This window comes from Lepus europaeus, chromosome 1, assembly GCF_033115175.1.
Source record: "Lepus europaeus isolate LE1 chromosome 1, mLepTim1.pri, whole genome shotgun sequence".
Lineage (NCBI taxonomy): Eukaryota > Metazoa > Chordata > Mammalia > Lagomorpha > Leporidae > Lepus > Lepus europaeus.
The window spans coordinates 43,120,628-43,140,653 of NC_084827.1; the positions used below are offsets into that span (position 1 = coordinate 43,120,628).

The following is a 20,026-nucleotide window of genomic DNA, read 5'->3' on the forward strand; positions in this document are numbered from 1 at the left end:
TGCCTTCTTACAAAAGTTTCTTTCTTTTTGTCTTTAGCTTTCAGAAGTTTTAGGATGACATACTGGGGGGCTGTCTTGTTGGGGTTCACTGAGCTTCTCGAATTTGTGGGTTTATGTGTTGGGAGTCTTTTGCCATTCGTTTTCCATCATTACACACTTTTTCTGCAACTCTGATAACATGAATTAGATCTTGTCCCGTGGCTGCCTAACGCTCTGTTCATTTCATTCTATCTTTTTTCTCTGTTTTATTCAGATTAGATAATATCTATAAATTCTGACTTTCATCATCTCTAATCTGCCATTGAGCCCGTACGTTTTTTAAAAATTTCATTTGCTCTATCAGTTTTAAAGGGTCCATGTATGACTTCTTTGTGTTGTGAGACTTTCTATTTACCTATTTGTTTCAAAGGGGATTGAGATTGGAGTACTTTTTAAAAGTTTCTCTCAGGGTATGTGTCAAGTAATCAAAGACCTCTGTCATCGCATTAGTGGTGTAGGTTGGTTGGCTTTTCTCATGCAAGTTGATATTTTCCTGGCCTTTTATGTGAGAAGAAATTTGGATTATACTCTGGACATTTTGAACTTTATATAATGAGATTGTGTCTTGTTTAAATCCTATGAAAAAACAGATTTTTTTTTTTTGTTTAGTAGATCTAATATTAGCTTCAGGTCAAAGAATCCGGCCAACATCCTGGGGCTATGGTTTTAAAATCTTTCAACACCTGTGTAGGGCTGTTCAGCTCTTTCCTGCATGGGTGCCACTGTCAGATTTTGACCTGGGAAGTGGACTGCCTTCATTCGGCATTCAAAGTCTTTACTGTCTCGGGTCACATGCACACACGCACAGCACGAGGGAGAGCCCAGAAGTTGAGAAACAGCTCACTGGGCCTGCTTTCATGAGCTCTTCCTCCTCCGGGATCTCTCCAGCACCTTCTGGACGCTCAGCTGTTCTCTCCCTTTTTGTCCTTCAACTAGAAGAGTGACTTTTAGCTGCCTGTGCAACCACACCACACACTTGCACAACTTTGCTCATGCCTGGGGCCAGGTAGTGGAAGGGGAGGGAGGGAGAGACAGACAGGCACTGAGAAAGAAGAAAACAAGAAGAGTAGATTTATTTCCCATTCTCTGGGGATCAGAGATCCCAAACTGGCAAAGGCTTGCTTCCCTCAGACTTGTGGCTCCTGGAGGCTCCCACTGCGTGCGGCTGCTGCCACTCCTGCCTCTAGTGGAGCTGAGGTGGAGAGGATTAATGACACAGAGGTTGAGCACTCTCTTTGAGCACTGAGAGTTCCTTTCCTGCTCCAGAGCCAAAGCTAGAGAGCTTTCAATGTCCACTTCTAGATTTCATGCTGCTTAGTGGTGATAGTGCTTACTGGGTGATATCAGAGTAGGGAAAATGATAAATTTGGGGCCGGTGCTGTGCTGTAGCAGGTAAAGCCACTGCCTGCAGTGCCAGCATCCCATATGGATGCCAGTTTGAGTTCCGGCTGCTCCACTTCTGATCCAACTCTCTGCTATGGCCTGGGAAAGCAGTGGAAGATGGCCCAAGTGCTTGGGCCTCTGCAACCACGTGGAAGACTTAGATGAAGCTCCTTGCTCCTGGCTTTGGATCGGTCTAGCTCTGGCCATTGTGGCCATGTGGGAAGTGAACCAGCAGCTGGAAGATCTCTCTCCCTCTCCCTCCCTCCCTCCCTCTCCCTCTCCCTCTCCTTCTCTTTCTCTCTCTGCCTCTCCCTCTCTGTAACTCAGTCTTTCAAATAAAAAAACCAACCTTTTAAAAAAATTAAAAGAATCTCTTTGGAGAGGGAAAGTGATAGAGGTAACAAACTTGAATCTATATTCAGAAAGACAGAACACCAGAGAGTAGATGAAAGCAAGATAAAAACATTTTTTGTTGATATATCTGAGTTTGTTCACAATTATACAAGCAATAATGTATTTAATTATGTATGTTTTAGATACAAACATACTTTTTAAAAAAAGATTTATTTATTTGAAAGTCAGAGTTACGTAGAGAAGGAGAAGCAGAAAGAGAGAGGTCTTCCATCTGCTGGTTCACCCCTCAATTGGCCTCAGTGGCTGGAGCTGTGCCGATCTGAAGCCAGGGGCCGGGAGCTTCTTCTGGGCCTCTCATGCGGGTGCAGGGCTCAAAGGCTTGGGCTGTCTTCCACTGCTTTCTCTGGCCATAGCAGGGAGCTGGATTGGATGTGGAGCAGCTGGGACTCCCACTGGTGCCCATATGGGATGCTGGCACTGCAGGTGGTGGCTTTACCTGCTATGCCACAGTGCTGGCCCCAAACATGCATTTTTAAGTGTGTTTATATCTGAGTGAAATAAATGACAGTGATGATACGAAAGAGGGGACAAAAGAATTGAGATTATTTTTTATTATGAATTCCTTGAAGTGTTTAGTGTCATTGCTTGGATTAGTTATAAATTAGAGCAACCACTGAAACAAGTGAACAAAAAAATGGATAAACTAAGAGAGGCGAGAAAATGGGATCATAAGAAAAGGCTCAGCTGAAACCACAAAATACCCAGAAAAGTGTATTTGACAAAATAAGCACCCAAAAATATGACATTGGCTGATCCAACTACATCAATAATCATATTAAATGTCAATTAGAATACAGAGATCATCAGGATGAGTCAAAAGGATGAAACCCAGTTATAGGTTATCTGCAAGAAACTCACTTTAACTAGAAAGACGTACATAGAGGAAAAGTAAATGGATCTGGGTGGGTGTCATGGCACCGCAGGTTAAGCCGCTGCATGGTTTATCGCCTCCCGTATCAGAGCACCAGTTAAGTCCTAGCTACTTTGCTTCCAATCCAGCTTCCTGCTAATGGGTCTGGGAAGCAGCAGAGGATGGCTCAGGTAGTTGTGTGTCTGTCACTTTTAAGGGAGACCGGGATGGAGCTCCTGCCTCCTGGCTTCAGCCTGGCCCGGTACCAGCTATTGCAGATGCTTGGGGAGTGAACCAGCAGATGGAAGATCGATCTCTATCACAATGCCTTTCAGATAAATATATCTTTTTTAAAATAGTAAATGGACTGAGGAAGACAAGCTGTTCTAACACTAATCAAAAGACATAAGAATCATTATATGAATTTCAGACAGAAGAATTTGGAGCATGGAGGGTTATCAAGGATAAAGATAAGTATTACATAATGATATAAGGGCTAATTTTCTAGTAACAATTCTTAATGTGTATACTTAACAACATAGGCTCAAAATACATGAAGTAAAACATAAAATTGTAAGGAAAAATACTCATGTATGAATCAGGCATATAACCTGGAGATTTCAATATTTCAGTATCAGAAATGGACAGAAAATAAGATGGGAGTTAGTGAACTCAAGAGGCTTCCATAGCTTTGGCAGCTCATGACAAGAGCCTTGGGTGATTACTGACGCCATAAACAAGAGTGTCAATTGTTAAGTCAACAACAGGAGTCACTGTGCACTTACTCCCCATGTAGGATCTCTATCCTTAATGTGTTGTACAATATGAATTAATGCTATAACTAGTACTCAAACAGTACTTTATACTTTGTGTGACTGTGTGGGTGCAAACTGATGAAATATTTACTTAGTATATACTAAATCGATCTTCTGTATATAAAGATAATTGAAAATGAATCTTGATGTGAATGGGATGGGAGAGGGAGTGGGAGATGGGATGGTTGCGGGTGGGAGGGAGGTTATAGGGAGAAAAAGCCACTATAATCCAACAATTGCACTTTGGAAACTTATATTAAATAAAAGTTTTAAAAAATGGACAGATTCAGCAGGCAGAAAATCAGGAATGACATAGGCAAATCAAACACATTATTGATCAGTTAAATATAATTGACATCTACACAAAAAATACCAGAGGGGAAAAAAATAGTGTGTGTGTAGGGACAACACTGTGGCACATCATGTCAAGCTGACACTTGCAACACCAGCATCCCATGTGGGAGCGTGTGTTCAGGTCCCGGTTGCTCTACTTCTGACCCAGTTTCCTGCTAATGCACCTGGGAGAGCAATGGAGGATGGCCCAAGTACTCAGGCCTCTGTACCCACCTTGGAGACCCCAGTGGAGTTCTGGGATCCTGGTTTTGGCCTGGTCCAACCCCAGCCATTGCCGCCATTTTGTTACTAAACCAGTGGATGGAAAATTTGTCACTCTGCCTTTTCAATAAATAGGGTTTTGTTTTGTTTTGTTTTAAAAAGAAATAATAGTAGGCAGTACCCAAAGTAAATAGAAACATATGGTTCCTTTCACTTGTTGATGAGCATACAAAAAAACCCACATATTTTTAACTGTTAGGATGAGAAGACACATTGTTAAAAATGAGATTTTGGAAATTGCTTCAAATAGAGTCGGCTTGAATGTTCTAAACAAAATAAATAATCACCAGTTGGATAAAACTGCTTGTTTATTTTCTTCTCCCAGTAATCTTATTTTGAACTCCATTTTGTCTACTAGACTTCCTGAAGATTTCAAAGAGAACTAATTTTCTACTTTTCTTTTCATTCTGTATTAAATGGCTGTTGAATAAGTATCAAAGAAGTCATAAGCTTTTCCAAATGTGATCAACGCAGACTTTATAAAATACAAGATTCAGCTATGGAATAGAAGTTGAGGATGTGTGGAGTGTTATTCCACTCGCTATGTTAAGCAGATCCCACCAGCCTGCAGGTCTGGGGACATGGAACTAAAGCTGTGGGCCCACCAGACTTCATTTGTATGAAATTTTATTCACAGTCATGTAGACTAGTGCTAGTGTATTAAGTATGTGTCACATTGACTTCAAGATAGGTCAGTTTCCCAGACCACAAGTTAGAGTTGATTTATGCAAAGCTTTCAGTTTTTAGCGCTTGCACATAACTCGGCAGTAGCTTACATCCCCGGTATTGATCCCATGCCACAAGCATGTGGCCACCAGGGGGCGGTAATGTGTTGCCATCTTTTGGTTCCAAAGCACTTGAGATTCAAAATGGTCACATGAAGCTCTTCCACAAGCATAGGACTTAGCACCCTGTCTTTAAACAGACAGAAGAGGATCTTTTCTTCAAACACACACAGTGTGCTCAATTATTTAGGACACTTTAAACTATATTTCTAGCTTGCATTTTCCTTTTTATTGAGAAATACTGGTTGACTTTTATTTCCTTCAAGACGTGTATTTTTTTATTTATAGAAAGACCCTAATCATATCCCAATTATATCAGATGGTGGTTGATCACTTTTATTTCCCCATATCTTTTAATAAAATTATATTAAAGGTATAGTGGTTGAATCTAACTTCTACCTAACAATTATTTTCTAAAGTGGCTAAGTAGACGTCATAATGAGTAACTGAATAGCTATTTTCAGGGTTTTCTATGGGTGGATGTGCCATAGTGAAACGATCCTGAATGCTCTATCATACGCTGAGCCTACTGAACAACCGACACCTTACACGCGTCATCTGTGAACTTCACAGTCACCTTGGGTAGGCGTTGGTATCTCCATTGTGTCACTGAAGAAACAGAACTCCAGCAACTTTTCCAAGGCCACATAGTAAAGGCTAAGTTGACAGGTAGACCCTCCTCTGCTTCCAGGGCTACTCAGTAACAGTGCCCCTGGAATGCCTTGCCTCCCCCACCAATATTCCACTATTCTATAAGGATACAAATTTGCTTTCAACCTTTCACTTTTATAAGTAATGATGTAATAAATCTTTGTGAATTCTTTTTTTCCTTTGGTGCTGTCGTTTATACATGGCATCACTAGAGCAAAAACAGCTTTTGTGTGGGCTTCTTGAACCTGAGTAATTCAAAAAACATTCTGGAAAAATAGAATTAAAACATAAGCTTATTTTTGTGCAAGAAATTTTGCAATCTCTGCATACAAGGGGTCCTTAAAAGTTCATGGAAAATGAGTACTATGAAAAAATTACACATGAATTTAAATTTTTTTGCATGAAAATAAATTTCTTTTAATTTCAAGTTTCCACAAACTTGTTGAAGTACCCTTATACATTAACTCCTAGCTTTTTAAACTCACATTAAATTTTTAAAACATTTTTTAAAATTGTATTTGAAAAGTAGAGTAATAGACAGAGATCACTCATCAGCTGGTTCACTCCTCAAATGCCCACAACAGCTGGTACTGGGCCAGGCCAAAGCTGGGACAATCCCGGTCTCCCACATGGGTGGATGGGACCCGGCAGCTTGCGTCATCACCTGCTGCCTCCTGGAAATTGCATTAGCAGGAAGCTTGGAACAGAAATAGCCAAGATTTGAAACCAGGCACTCAGGTATTTTTCAATGTCAAAGCACTTTTGGGTTTACCTCTTTTCTGCAACAAAACAGCCCCAACGGAAGCCATGTCTCCAAGGGTATTGGCTGTTGGGGAGGGAGAGGAGAGGCAGGAAGCTACGTGTGGGAGCCACCACTTGGCGTGATGGAGCAGGAGTAGGAAGAGCACGAACGGGTGGGAGTCCTGTAAAGGCAGGTTTCTGAACCAACCCAATAACCTGCGCAGAGTAGGAGCTCCCCAAGCTGCAGTGGGCCACTGAGGGAGGCTCACAGCTCCCTGTCCTGGGTACTCCTAGGATCGGACTGGTGGACCCTGAGAGAAGACCCAGGTGACTGGGCTGAGAACCAGCTTTGGCACCAACAGCTCTTAGAGCAGACAGGGAGTAGGACTCAAGGAATAAGCTTGTAGAAAATGCAAATGTCACTTTGGGTTGGGAGGTTAGAGCTTGTGCAGAAATCAGTCTTTCGGTTTGGGGCTGGATCTGCCTTTTCCATGCATATCTCAGGGGTTTCCCTTTTAGTGGCTTGAGGCCAATCCTCTGAGCAATCTGCTCTAAGCTTGTTCTGCTAAGACGCAGCTTACCCTAGTTGGGGTCCATGGGCCATATGAGGCCCACACGATCATTTGGTCTGGGCCCTGCCAAGGCAACCACAGTTGGGACTTGAGCTTCAATAAATCTACAGCAGGCTAATTTTTCAGTTGATAATTGTGTATGGCCCATGAATGACGTTATATGTATCCAGATGGCAAAAAAAAAAAAAAAAAATAGCTTCCCCACCCATGCAAGGGGAGCAAGAGAAGATTAAAAAACAAGCTTAGAGGGTAAATTGGAACCTGCTGTGACTTCTACCTACTACTAAGCCTGACTGCTCTCACATTCTTACTTTGTAGAACTCCAGGTGCATTGCTAGAAACATCCTTCCTCACCGGATCTGTTGGCTGCTTGGTTCCAGCTCTGCTTTCTTGAACCCAGGATGGAAAACAGCTCACTAGTAACCCTGTACCAGCAACAACAGGGAACTGGGGACCAGCTACAAGTGGACAGTCTCTGAGGTCACGGTCACATTGGGACAGCCCTGAGTGTCCCTACTCTCCAAGTTCACACCGTGACTCACTGTGCTAAGTGACCAGGGACTTGCTTCCCTAGCTGACCACGACCCATCAGAAAGTGTCAGATTTAGAATGAGACACACACTGTATTTGCTGTCCAGATTTTAGGAATTGCTAGAAAGCACACTAGCCTGAAATGGTGACAGTATCAAGGCAAGGAAAAGGTTGAAGAGAATGCGGGAAATATTTTCAGAGACAGCTCTGGTAAACAGAACTACTTCAACTGGACTTGAAAAGTGAGTTCTCCACAGTGTTTAGCTACTTCATTATTTCTAATGTATTTAATTGACCCATTTAAACAGGTTACATACTCTTTCTTGAACTGTGCATTTACCAAGATATCAATGGATACTAGTCCAAAAGTAAAAGTATTATAATATAGATTTAATTATTAACCAACCCTACAATCATACTTTCCATCAGCATCATTTAAGACTTTATATTATAGGAAAACAACCAAATCACAGAGGAAAATCCCTTGTCTGGGGTATGTGAACAATACATTGTTCTTAGTAATTGCCAATGATTCAGAGGTTCCTAGAGATGTTATTTGGGCTTCTATTATTTAGACACTGAACAAAATGAGAGTTTGTTGCACTGGCCTGACAAATATCATCTGTATATTCCAATGAATAGTTTCCTCTCACTGGCTTAGCTTATTATGTGGGCATGGAAATAGCTACTTTTTTTCCTGGTTGGGGGGGACTGTTAAGTGAATCTGTTTCTGTACCATGTCATTTTAAATATGTGATGCCAATGAGATACACAGCCTGTACTTCTTTCCTGCTATTTCTCTTCCTATTGCCATTGGTTGTATGAAATCAAGCGAGTGAACTGGTGAGGTGCTAATGTTTGCGCATGCCAGGGAAGCTGCTCGAACTAAAGTACTGTACACTACAAATTAAAGAAGACAGCTTAAACACCTGTGCCAATGTGCATTTCAAATGTTTGTGTTCCCTGTGGGTCACTGAGAACTATCTCCTTCCTATGTCAAGCAGCTCAGTGAACAATTTGCCCATCTACACCTAAAAGGCAAGAGTTCTTTTTTGTTGTTGTTGTTCTTTCTTGGCAGCAATACTTGGAAACTTTAAACAATTTAAATAACCAACTGATTTATGTTCCTCTTAGCCTTTCTTGGAAATGTCAAGCATTCATATTTTCAGGACTAATGAACAACCACCAATTGTTTTAAATTCATTATTTTCTCAACTGAAAGAACGCTTACAGAGCACAGAAATAGCTAAGCTGTCTTTTTATAGGTCTCACTGGCCATGCTGAGGCCAGTTTAGATCGAAAGACAAAAAGCCCTCCAATTTTTTCCTCCAGAAAAAAATTCTCTTGGTTAAATTGGTCTTCTTTGTCCCTTCTGGTTTGGAAAAAGGAGATCCCGCAGAGAGGATTCACAACCCAGGGCTCACGCGATCTTTGGGTGATCACTCAAGTTATTTTGCTTATCTCCAGGCAAGAGTGAATTACATTTGCATTCTCAGATTCTACCTACTCTTAAAAATAGCCGGGGAACATTCTGCCACCTTAAATGGTCACAAGTCCTAGGAGAGATGGTTTGGCTTTCTCTCCAGCACCCAGGCAGAGCACACAGCACAAAACCTGAAATGCAATCATTTTGAAATTCAACCTACACAATGCATCTTGTTGAGCTAAGGCTCCCTGGCTTCCGCATAGGAGGGATGTTAGAGGGGAGTTCAGAAGCAGTATTTGCCCCTTTAGCAAGGAGTGTCTGCTTCGACTCACTAAGTGACCTCCCCTGGATTTGGAGAAGGAAACGTGTTAGACCCCAAATGGTACAACCTCTGTTCTCCATGCTAAGGAATAGTTCAGCAACACATGAGGGTTGACTATGTAGTCCCCATTGTGGTTGTACTTCTTAGAAGATGGCAGTGAGCGGGATGTGACCCTTAGCTCATGGAGTCTTGCTTGGGAAGTGCGTGTGGGGGGAAAATGTCATGTGCTACCCAGAATAGGAAGAGTATGGGTCAGTGCTGTGGCGTAGTGGCTTAAGCCACCACCTGCAATGCCGGCATCCCAAATGGGCACCAGTTTGAGTCCCAGACATTCCACTTCTGATCCAGCTCTCTGCTAAAGTGCCTGAGAAAGAAGCTGAAGATGGCCCAAGTCCTTCGGCCCCTGCACTCATGTGGGAGACCTGGAAGAAGCTCCTGGCTATGGGCTGGCCCAGCCCAGACGGTTGCAGCCATTTGGAGAGTGAATCAGAGGATGGAAGATCTCTCTGTCTCTCTCTCCTGCTCTCTAAACTCTGTCTATGAAATAAATAAAATAAATGTTAAAAAAAAGGATAGGAAGAGTAAGTGGCCACAGTCAGAGCCAAGCTGTACTCTGGCTGTAACTCCCAAGCCTTCTGTATTTTCTGACATGCAGCAACAACAAACAACAAAGAAATATCGTAGGGATCTCCATCACCTGAGATTTTTCTTTTCCCAAAAGTTATGTAACTCTCTTATTCAAGTAGCATCCATTCTGAGGAACCCACGGCAAGAACTAGACCTGTAGTTGTTACCACACGGCTACTGTGGAATCCTTGTACCTAAAGGGACTTCCTAATGTACTCAAATTGTTCTCATTGTACTGATGGGAAAACAGCTTCGTTGGCAGTGGGCTCAAGAGAATTGTGCACCCACCTTTTTTCCTCCCCAAAGAAACCTTTTATTTAATGAGTACAAATTTCATTAAGTACAACTTTAGGAATATAGTGATTCTTCCCACCATACCCGTCCTTCCACCTCCAACGCCACCCTTCCTCCTCCTCCCTCTCCCATTCCCAGTCCCATTCTCCATTAAGGTTTTCAATTAACTTTATATGTAGAAGACCAACTCTATATTAAGTAAAGATTTCAAAAATTTGTGCACACACGCCCGTGCGCGCACACACACAGACACACACAGAAAAACTGTTTGAAAACAAGTTTTACAGTTAACTCTCATAATACAGCTCATTGAGGACAGAAGTCCTGCATGGGAAGTTAGTGCACAGTGACTCCTGTTGTTAATTTAACAATTAACACTCTTATGTATGATGTCAGTGATCACCTGAGGCTCTTGTCAAGAGCTACCAAAAGCCTTTTGAATCCACAGTCTCTGTCAGTATTTAGATGAGGCTATAAGCAAAGTGAAAGTTCTCTCCTCCCTTCAGAGAAAAGTACATCCTTCTTTGATGACCACTTCTTTCGATTGGGGTATCTCTCCCACTTATATTTTTTAATGAGACCTATTTTCAATTGACTTTATACACATATGATTAACTTTATATTAAGAGTTCAACAAATAGTACGGAGGAAAAAAAACTGTTCGACAGTCCAGACAAGGGCTATTCAAGTCATTGATTCTCAAAGTGTCAATTTCACTTCTACAGATTGCCTTTTAGGTGCTCTATTAGTTCTCACAGATCAGGGAGAACATATGGTATTTGAACTTGGGACTGGCTTATTACACTAAGTATGATGTTTTCCAGATTCGTCCATTTTGTTGCAAATGAATGGATTTCATTTTATTTTACCACTGTGTGGTATTACACGGTGTACATATCCCATCATTTCTTTATTCAGTCTTCAGATGATGGACATTTAGGTTGATTCCATGCCTTAGCTATTGTGAATTGAGCTGCAATAAACATGGGGGTGCAGGTAACTGTTTGCTGATTTCATTTTCCTTGGGTAAATTCCCAGGAGTGGGATGGCTGTGTCATACTGTAGGTCTATATTCAGATTTCTGAGGTATCTTCAGACTGTTTTCCATAGTGGTTTTACCAGTTTACATTCCCACCAACAGTGGATTAGGGTACATTTTACCCTATATCCTCGCCGGCATTTGTTGTTTGTTGATTTCTGTATGAAAGCCATTCTAACTGGGGTGAGCTGAAACTTCATTGTGGTAATGCTGAACATTTTTAAATGTGTCTGCTGTCCATTTGGATATCCTCTTTAAAAATGTCTGTTTAAGACCTCTGCACATTTCCTACCTGGGTTGTTTGTCTTGTTGTTGTGGAGTTTCTTGATCTCTTTGTAGATTCTGGTTATTAATTCTTTATCAGTTGCATAGTTTGCAAATAATTTCTCCCACCCTGTTGTTTGCCATTTCACTTTCCTGAATGCTTCTTTTGCAGTATAGAAGCTTCTCAATTTGATATAATCCCAGTTGTTATTTTTGGCTTTGATTGCTTGTGCCTCTGGTTTCTTTTCCAAGAACTCTGCCAGTGCCAGTATCTTACATGGTTTCCCCAGTGTTTTCAAATAATTTGATGGCATCAGGTCATAGATTTAGGTCTTTAATCCATTTTAACTGGATTTTTGTGTAAGGTGTAAGGTAGGGGTCCTGCTTCATACTTCTGCATGTGGAAATCCAGTTTACCCAGAACCATCTGTTGAAGAGACTGTCCTTGCTCCAGGGATTGGTTTTAGCTCCATGGTCAAACATAAGTTGGCTGTAGATGCTTGGATTGATTTCTGGCATTTCTAGTCTGTTCTATTGGTCTATCCATCTGTTTTTGTACCAGTAGCAGGCTGTTTTGATTATAACTGCCTTGCAGCATGTCTTGAAATCTGATATTGTGATGCCTCCAGCTTTGTTTTTTTGGTATAAGATTGTTTTGGCTACTTGAGGTCTTCTGTGTTTCTATATAAATTTCAGCATCATTTTTTCTGTATCTGTCTGTGGAATTTTGATCGATATTGCACTGAATCTCTAAATTGCTTTTGGAAGAATGGACATTTTGATGATATTGCTTCTTCTAATCCATGAACATAGATTTTTCCATTTTTTTGTATCTTCTTCTATTTCTTTAATGTTTTGTAATTCTCATTGTAGAGATCTTTGACATCCTGGGTTAAATTTATTCCAAGGTACTTGATTTTTTTTATAGCTATTGTGAATGGGATAGATCTTAGAATTTCTTTCTCATTTGAGACACTATCTATACAAAGGCTACTGATTTTTGAGTATTGATTTTATATCTTGTTATTTTATCAAACTCTTCTATGAGTTCCAATAGTCTCTTAGTGGAGTCTTTTGGATCCCCTATATGTAGAATCATGTGGTCTGCAAATAGGGATAGTTTGACTCCTCTTTCCCAATTTGTATCCCCTTGATTTTTTCTTTTTAAAGATTTTCATTTTATTTATTTGAAAGAGTTACAGAGAGAGGTAGAGACAGAGAGAGAGAGAGGTCTTCCATCTTCTGATGCACTCCTCAGATGGCCACAATGGCCGGAGCTGAGCCAGTCTGAAGCTAGGAGCTTCTTTTGTGGCTCCCACGTGGGTGCAGGGCCCCAAGGACTTGGGCCATCTTCTACTGCTTTCCCAGGCCATAGCAGAGAGCTGGATTGGAAGAGGAGCAGCTGGGACCAGAACCGGCACCCATATGGGATGCTGGTGCTTCAGGCCAGGGCTTTAACCCACTGCGCTACAGTGTTGGCCCCTTCTTGATTTCTTTTTCTTGCCTAATGGCTCTAGCTAAAACTTCTAGGACCATATTGAATAGCAATGTTGAGAGTGGGCATCCTTGTCTGGTTTTTGATTTCCCTTTTGATTTCTTCTATGACTCAGTGTTTATTCAGGAGCATGTTGTTCAGGCTCCATGTGTTTGCATATACTCTAGAGATTTCTAAGTTGCTGATTTCCAGCTTCATTCCACTGTGATCAGACAGATGCATGGTATGATTTCAACTTTTTTGAATTTGCCAGGATGTGCTTTATGGCCTAGCATGTGGTAAATCCTAGAGAAAGTTCCATGCAGTGCTGAGAAGAATGTGTATTCTGCAACTGTAGGATGAAAAGTTCTGTAGATGTCTACTAGGTCCATTTGGTCTATAGTGTTGATTAACTCTATTGTTTACTTGCTGATCTTCTGTCTGGTTGATCTGTTGTTTGCTGAAAGTGGGGTATTGGAATCCCCCATTACTATTGTATTGGAGTCTATGTCTCCCTTTAAATCACTTACCCTTTCTTTTAATTAGCCAGGTGCCCTGTAATTAGGTGCATAAACATTTATAATATTTATATCTTCCTGTTGAATTGATCCCTTAATCATTATATAGTGCTCTTCTCTGCTGCTTTTAACAGATTTTGTGTTTAAGTCTATTTTTTCTTACATTAGGATGGCCACACCAGCTCTTTTTTGTTTTCTGTTAGCATGGACTACCCTTTTCCATCCTTTCACTTTCAGTCTGTGTGCATCTTTGTTGGTGAGATATGTTTCTTGTAGGCAGTGAATAGATGGGTTTTGTTTTTAATCCATTCAGCAAGTCTGTGTCTTTTAACTGGAAAGTTGAGGCCATTTACATTCAAGGTGATTATTGATAAATAATGACTTTGCCCTGCCATTTTCCCATAAATATTCCTATTTTTTACTTTGGATATCCTTTGTACTTTTACTGGGAGATTTCCTTCCTTTACCTTCTTTCATAGTGATGACCGTGTTTCTATGTATAGCATATCCTTAAGCATCTTCTGCAGGGCTGGAACGGTGGTGGCAAATTCTTTCAATATCTCTTTACCATGGAAAGTTTTTATTTCACTTTCATTCATAAATGAGAGCTATGCAGGGTATTGTAAATTCTGGGTTGACAGTTCTTTTCTCTTAAGTCTTGGACTATATCTTGCCATTCTCTCCTAGCCTGTAGGGTTTCTGATGAGAAGTCCACTGTGAGTCTAATTGGAGATCCTCTGAAAGTAATCCTGTGTTTCTCTCATGCACATTTTAGAATCTTTTCTTTATGTTTTAATGTGGAGAGTTTGATTATAATGTATTGTGGTTGATATCTTTTCTGGTCATGTCTATTAGGAGTTCTATGTGCTCCCTGTACTTGGATGTCCCATTCTTTATTCAAATTAGGGAAGTTTCCTGTTATTATTTCACTAAAAAGGCCTTCTAATCCATTCTCTTTCTGTGCCTTCAGGAACTCCTAGAACTGTATGTTGGGTTGTTTGATAGTATCATGTAGATTCCCAAGTGTTCTTTAGTTTTCTAACTTACTCTTCTTGTGTTTGGTCTGACTGTATAATTTCCTGTGCTTTGTCTTCTAAGTCAGACATTATTTCTTCTGCTTCACTGATTCTGTTGTTAAGGCTTTCCACTGTATTTTGTATTTGTTCTACTGAATTCTTCATTTCCAAAATTTCATTTTGATTTTTCCCTTTTTTAAAGATTTTATTATTTGAAAGTCAGAGTTACACAGAGAGATAATGAGAGACACACAGAGAGAGGTCTTCCAACCACTGGTTCACTCCCCAATTGGCCGCAACAACCAGAGCTCCACCGATCCAGAGCCAGGAGCCAGAAGCCTCTTTCAGGTCTCCCATGCAAAGTGCAGGGGCCCAAGGACTTGGGACATCTTCTACTGTGTACCCAGGCCTTAGCAGAGAGTCAGATTGGGAGTGCATCAGTTGGGACTTGAACTGGTGCCCATATGGGATGCTGGCACTGCAGGAGGCTGCCTTACCTGCTACACTACAGTTCTGGCCCCCAATTTCTCTTTGAGGTCTCAATTTTGTGGGAGAAATTTTCTTTCATGTCATGTACAGATTCCATTAGTTTGTGTATTTGCTTATGATTACTTCTACGTAATCCTATGATCAATTTTTTGAATTCCATTGCTGGCATTTCTTCAATCTCATCATCTTCACAATCTAGTATTGAAGTGTTGTGTTCTTTTGGGGGTATCATATTGTCTTCCTTATTCTTGTTTCTTGAATTGGTGCATTTCTTACTTGGCACTTGTGGAGATACTTGCTGGTTTACTCTTTTTTTTTTCCTGAGGCAGCTTTTATCTCTGTACTATGTGGGTTGGTGTGGCAAAGGAGAGCTGTTCAGTGCTCCAGGGTGAAAGGCGTGTCTGAGGTGACACAGCCAGGTTTGGCATGGTAATTTTTTTTTTTAATCAAAGGGGAGGTTTGTTCTTGTCTGTTAGTACAGACTCAGCTGAGCCTCTCTCCTCAAAGGAGACCAGTGCCTGGGTGCTAGCCCCAGTGCATATATTATTCATCCATACTACCACAAGACCACACTGTGCAGCCCTCAGTGTAGCCTCAGATTCCCCAGCAATGTCCTTCGCTAGGTAACCAGGGAGCCCAGATCATGTGGAGCCTCCCACAGTGACTGCCCAAAATCCCAGCCACACCCCGAGTCTTCCCACACAGCCTCAGTGTTTTCACAGTCTTGGCACACAAGCCTCCCAATCACGAGCACCCAGCCCCGTCTGTTCTCCCCACCAGACTAGAAGTCTCCGCGTGGCTGGTTGCTGCATGCGGATATGAGCTGGTGCAGCTGTTATGTACGTCCATAATGGCACCTGCACTCTATCAGTTTGTTACAGGACAGAGTTGTAGAATGACTGGGGAGAGAGAAACACGTCTCCCCCTTTCTTTTTTCTCCTCTAGTCTGGTGGGTACACTATCCCCTACTGGGCTCCAAGCTGGATTCCCTCTAGGCTCTTCCTGCAGCTTTTTCGCCAGTGGCTTGGGCTGCTGCGGTATTGCCTTACCTCACTCTCCAATGCTGGTGCAGTGGCTCTCGGCTGCTGGAGTCCTGAGTTGTGCATGTCCCGCCCTCTGTGTGGTCCACTGTGTCCTTCCAATTTGCAGAGTTTCCCCTGCTGTTTTCTCCCTAACTCTTCCCTGAGACTGCACTCTCCACACTTTCTTTAAACTATCTCCTGTAGACTAGAGCAGCAAGCTCCCTCCCTACTCCATCATCTTAAGCCCATCCCACTCACCTTTTCAACCTGTACTGATTGTGGAACTCTCTTTCCTTCACAGCGTTGAACTCATTCTGATACTTGAGCAGCTGTTCTCTCATTTTGGACACCTCCGTGGAGAAGGCTTCCGGAAAGTTGTCCGCCTGCTGCAGGTGGAACTGCTGCTGCTGGATTTGTTCGGTGAACCGCTTGGCGTTCTGCAGCAGCCGGACCTCGGACTCCTGCGAGCTGGGTTATGGGAAGACAGGGATGTGTGTGGTGACAAGTGTGCACCCTCAGCACACTTGGTGAGCCCTGCAGGGACCCAGCAAGGAGGACAGGGACCGTGTCCACAGCTGCTCCCCACTCCAGGGTCCAGTCCAACTGAGTGATGTTTTACTGCCAAGTGAGATGCTTAGGGGTTGAAGATGGATGAGGGTCAGCTCCTGGCCTCACCATGTTGGCTCACATGTAGCTGAGAGGGACAGATGGCAACAGGTGGCTGGAACACCAGGCAGCAAGTACTATCCCCAATGTCCAGGTCCAGACAGTGGGAAATGGCCGAGAAAGGATTAAATTCAATGGGAACATGCAATTTGCACTTCCCAGTGACCATGACTCATCTTTCTCAGAAACCCCCACATCAGCTCGCTCTCCTACGCAGGGGAAGCCCTTGCCATTTCCTGTTTGAAAGCCAGCATTCTCTTTTGCTGTGTACACCCTACCGAGGTTCCACACCGAGAGAAACCTCCAGGTTTCAGCCCATTTGCAGAGACGCCCAACACCGGGATCATGCCTGTCTCAACTGCAGTTATCAGCTCTGCCTGCTTCCCCCAGCTGTCGAACGTCATCTGCTCCATGCATTTGGGAAGACATTTATTAGGATGTCATGTATTGCGAGGCCGGTGTCAGGAACAAGGAAGCAAAAGTAGCAGCTAAAGCAATGCCAGCACATACCATTCTCATTAATGGAAGCTGGAGCCGCTCCCTTGCAACTCAGTTTCCTTGAAAGCTAACATCCTTTGTCAATCCAAAGTTATTGGACCAACTCTTGGAATGGAAAGGCGTTGGCTTGAGCCCCAGTGCCTGTTTTCCCACAGAGAGGAAGGCAGGCTGGTGAGGGTCCCAGTCAGATATCAAATGGCTGTTTGTCCACATGTACGTGAGACATGAGAGCACCATCAAAAGTTTATGGAGAGGCAGGCATTTGGCCCAGCAGTGAGGATCGGTTAAGATGCCAGCATCCCCATCAGAGTGCCTGCGTTTGATTTTCTGTCTCTGGCCCCAGACTCCAGCTTCCTGCCAACGCAGACCCTGGGAGGCAGCAGTGATGGCTCAGATAACTGGGTCCCTGCCATCTATGTGGGAGGCCTGGACTGAGCTCCTGGCTTCTAGCTTCAGCCTGAGCCCAGCCCAGGGCCATTGTGAGAATTTAGGGAGGGAACCAGCAGATGGGTGCTCTTTTTCTGTATGGCTCTCAAACTAAAAAAAAAATTTAAGCTCATGGAAAAATGGAGTGAAACTCATAGTTTCTGAGGTGAACTCATTTGGATTCAGTCCCATAATTCTAGTCTCTATTGTGCCTTTCTCTCCCTCCAGGCAGTGGGAGCGCGAGAGTGGCAGGCATTCGTGGGGGCCAGAGCAAGAACTAAGGAGTGAAATGGAGGTGAGATATAGCAGAAGGAAAGCAGTGGTTTTGCAACACAGCATGGAAGCAGGAAGCAACAACAACACAGCCTTGGTCATGCATTGCTCTTTGTCATTGCATTGCTGAGCTGTGGGCTGGGGAGGGGGAAGTGAAGTCAGAGCACCCTGCAAAGCCCCACTGGGCTCTAGGTAAGAGCTGTCCACAAGGCAGGGAGCCCTGCGGTGCTCCTTGATCTGCAAAACAGCTCCAAAGCATGCCCTGAACCTGCATGAGGCTTTCCCCCAGCTAAGCAGTGAGAAGTAATTGCAGAGGTTACTCTAGACTTTTCCATCTACAGCCCCTTCATCACACTATCTTGAGAACTGCAAGTGGCGACAGAAGACAGGGGCATGCAAGTTAAGGACCAGCAACAGGACAGGGTTTCTCCTTGTTTGTTCACTCCCCTGCTCCCTTGGTTCCCAACGACTCATAGCAGGCATTCTAAAAGCTTGTCATTCTATTCTCTGGAAACCTGTTCTTCCAACCTGCTGCTGACTTGGACTTGGCCGAGGCAAGTAGCCTGGGGTAGCAGGAAGAGGTGAGAAGTAGACAGTAGTTTCAGAAGGCGTAAGCCAGGGTTGCCACAGAATCCACACCTCAAGGTGAGAAGACGAGAGGAGTCCTGCAGGAAGATCCCACAGCACGCACCGCCAGCGTCCCACCAAACACTCCCGTCCACCTGCAGCTTTGGTGGTTGGTTACCCCATAGACCTGGGTTCCTTTCTTGAGGGCTGTCCCTGACCCTAGGGATTTGTTTAGCTTCTGGAAGGAGTGCATTGAAATGCCAGGAGCTCATCTCCATGGCAATGCTTAACCAATGAGGGGCGGAGATTACAGGACAAATACCCCAGGCTCCCCCACCTCACCCTCCCCACCCCCCAGCTGCCAGCAGAGTTGCAGGTGTCTTGCACACAGTCCCTCGGGGGGCCTTCTGTGAGACCCCACAGTGGAAACCCATAGAGGAATCCACCCCCTGTTGGATGCCTCCCTCTCTGGTCTGTCTCCCCCAGCCTCTCATAATGCTGTCTTTCTCCTTTCTCAGAGCACTTGAACCCAGCTCCTTGCCTCTGAGTCCCTCCTAGATCTGACGAGAGATGCCTGCACACTGGCAAATGGCATACCTCATCACCGTGTCGTGCAGGAAGGTGTACTTGGCCTTTAACTCCGCCATTCTGGTCCCATGTAGCTTTCCCGTAGCATGTAACTAGCAAAGAGAACAGAAGGCTCCGATTAGCCATTGTCATCTGTAGGCTGGGCAGAAGACAAAGTGGGTACTTAGATATAAGTAGATGTCACAAAGCTTTCAGTTTGAAATTAGAGAGGAGACACACGAGGCAATGTGATTCATTACAAAAGACACTGAGTGTTTAGAGAAAACAGTTCTACAAGGCCGGCAATGCGGCACACAGTGGGTTAAGCCTGCGACACTTGCATTCCCACATGGGTGCCGGTTCTAGTCCTGGCTGCTTCACTTCCGATCCAGCTCCCTGTTAGTGCACCTGGGAAAGCAGCAGAGAACAGACCAAGTGCTTGGGGCCTTTCCAGCCATGTAGGAGACCCAGATGGAGTTCCAGGTTCCTGGTTTCAGTCCGGCCCAGACCCAGCTGTTCCGGCCATTTTGGGAGTGAACCAGCAGATGACAACTCTCCCTCTTTCTGGCACTCTGCCTTTCAAATCAATACATTTTTAAAGAAAACAGTCGTAGTTCAGGAAACTCTGTGGTCTTTTCACCTCTCTGGACTTGTGACTCCTACATCTACAAATTGAGGGCACTGAGTTAAACTCTTCCAGTTGTGGAAAACACCTTCCCAAGTTCAGCAAGCAACTTAACCAGTGCAAACTGCCAGGCTGGTCATTTGTAAATCAAGAGAAGGAAAAATTGAGCATCTATTATGTGCAAGTGTCATACGTCAGTTATTTCTTTCTCAAAAATGTATGGGGTAGGGATTATTATCTCCACTTGAAGGTACAGTTCAGGTGAGTTACGTAGTTTGCATGAGATTATAGAGATCATTGAAAACACCTGGATTTAAATCCAGGTGGCCCGGCTCCAGAAGCCCACCTCACTTCCCTCACATGGCTGCCTCTGCCTCCTCTGGCAAAGCAGCAAGGAAAGGTGACCCCGCACACGAGGAAGTGCTCCTCACTCCTCTTCCACTACTAATGAGAAAGCCTCTGCCTTCCGCTTGCACTGGGTGACAGTTAATCAGCAGACACCTAACACAGCAAACGC

The 20,026-nt window shown here is 43.5% G+C and overlaps 1 protein-coding gene across 1 annotated transcript in view; it reads right to left on the reverse strand.

Moving 5' to 3' along the window:
- CCDC146 (coiled-coil domain containing 146) overlaps positions 1 to 20,026 on the reverse strand; it is a 182,900-nt gene that overhangs the window by 51,762 nt on the left and 111,112 nt on the right. The window contains exons 3-4 of the mRNA XM_062198851.1: positions 18,915 to 18,997; positions 16,146 to 16,355 (exon numbers count right to left, since the gene is read on the reverse strand). Coding sequence (XP_062054835.1) covers positions 16,146 to 16,355; positions 18,915 to 18,997 — 293 coding nt within the window. The remainder of the gene's footprint in view (positions 1 to 16,145; positions 16,356 to 18,914; positions 18,998 to 20,026) is intronic.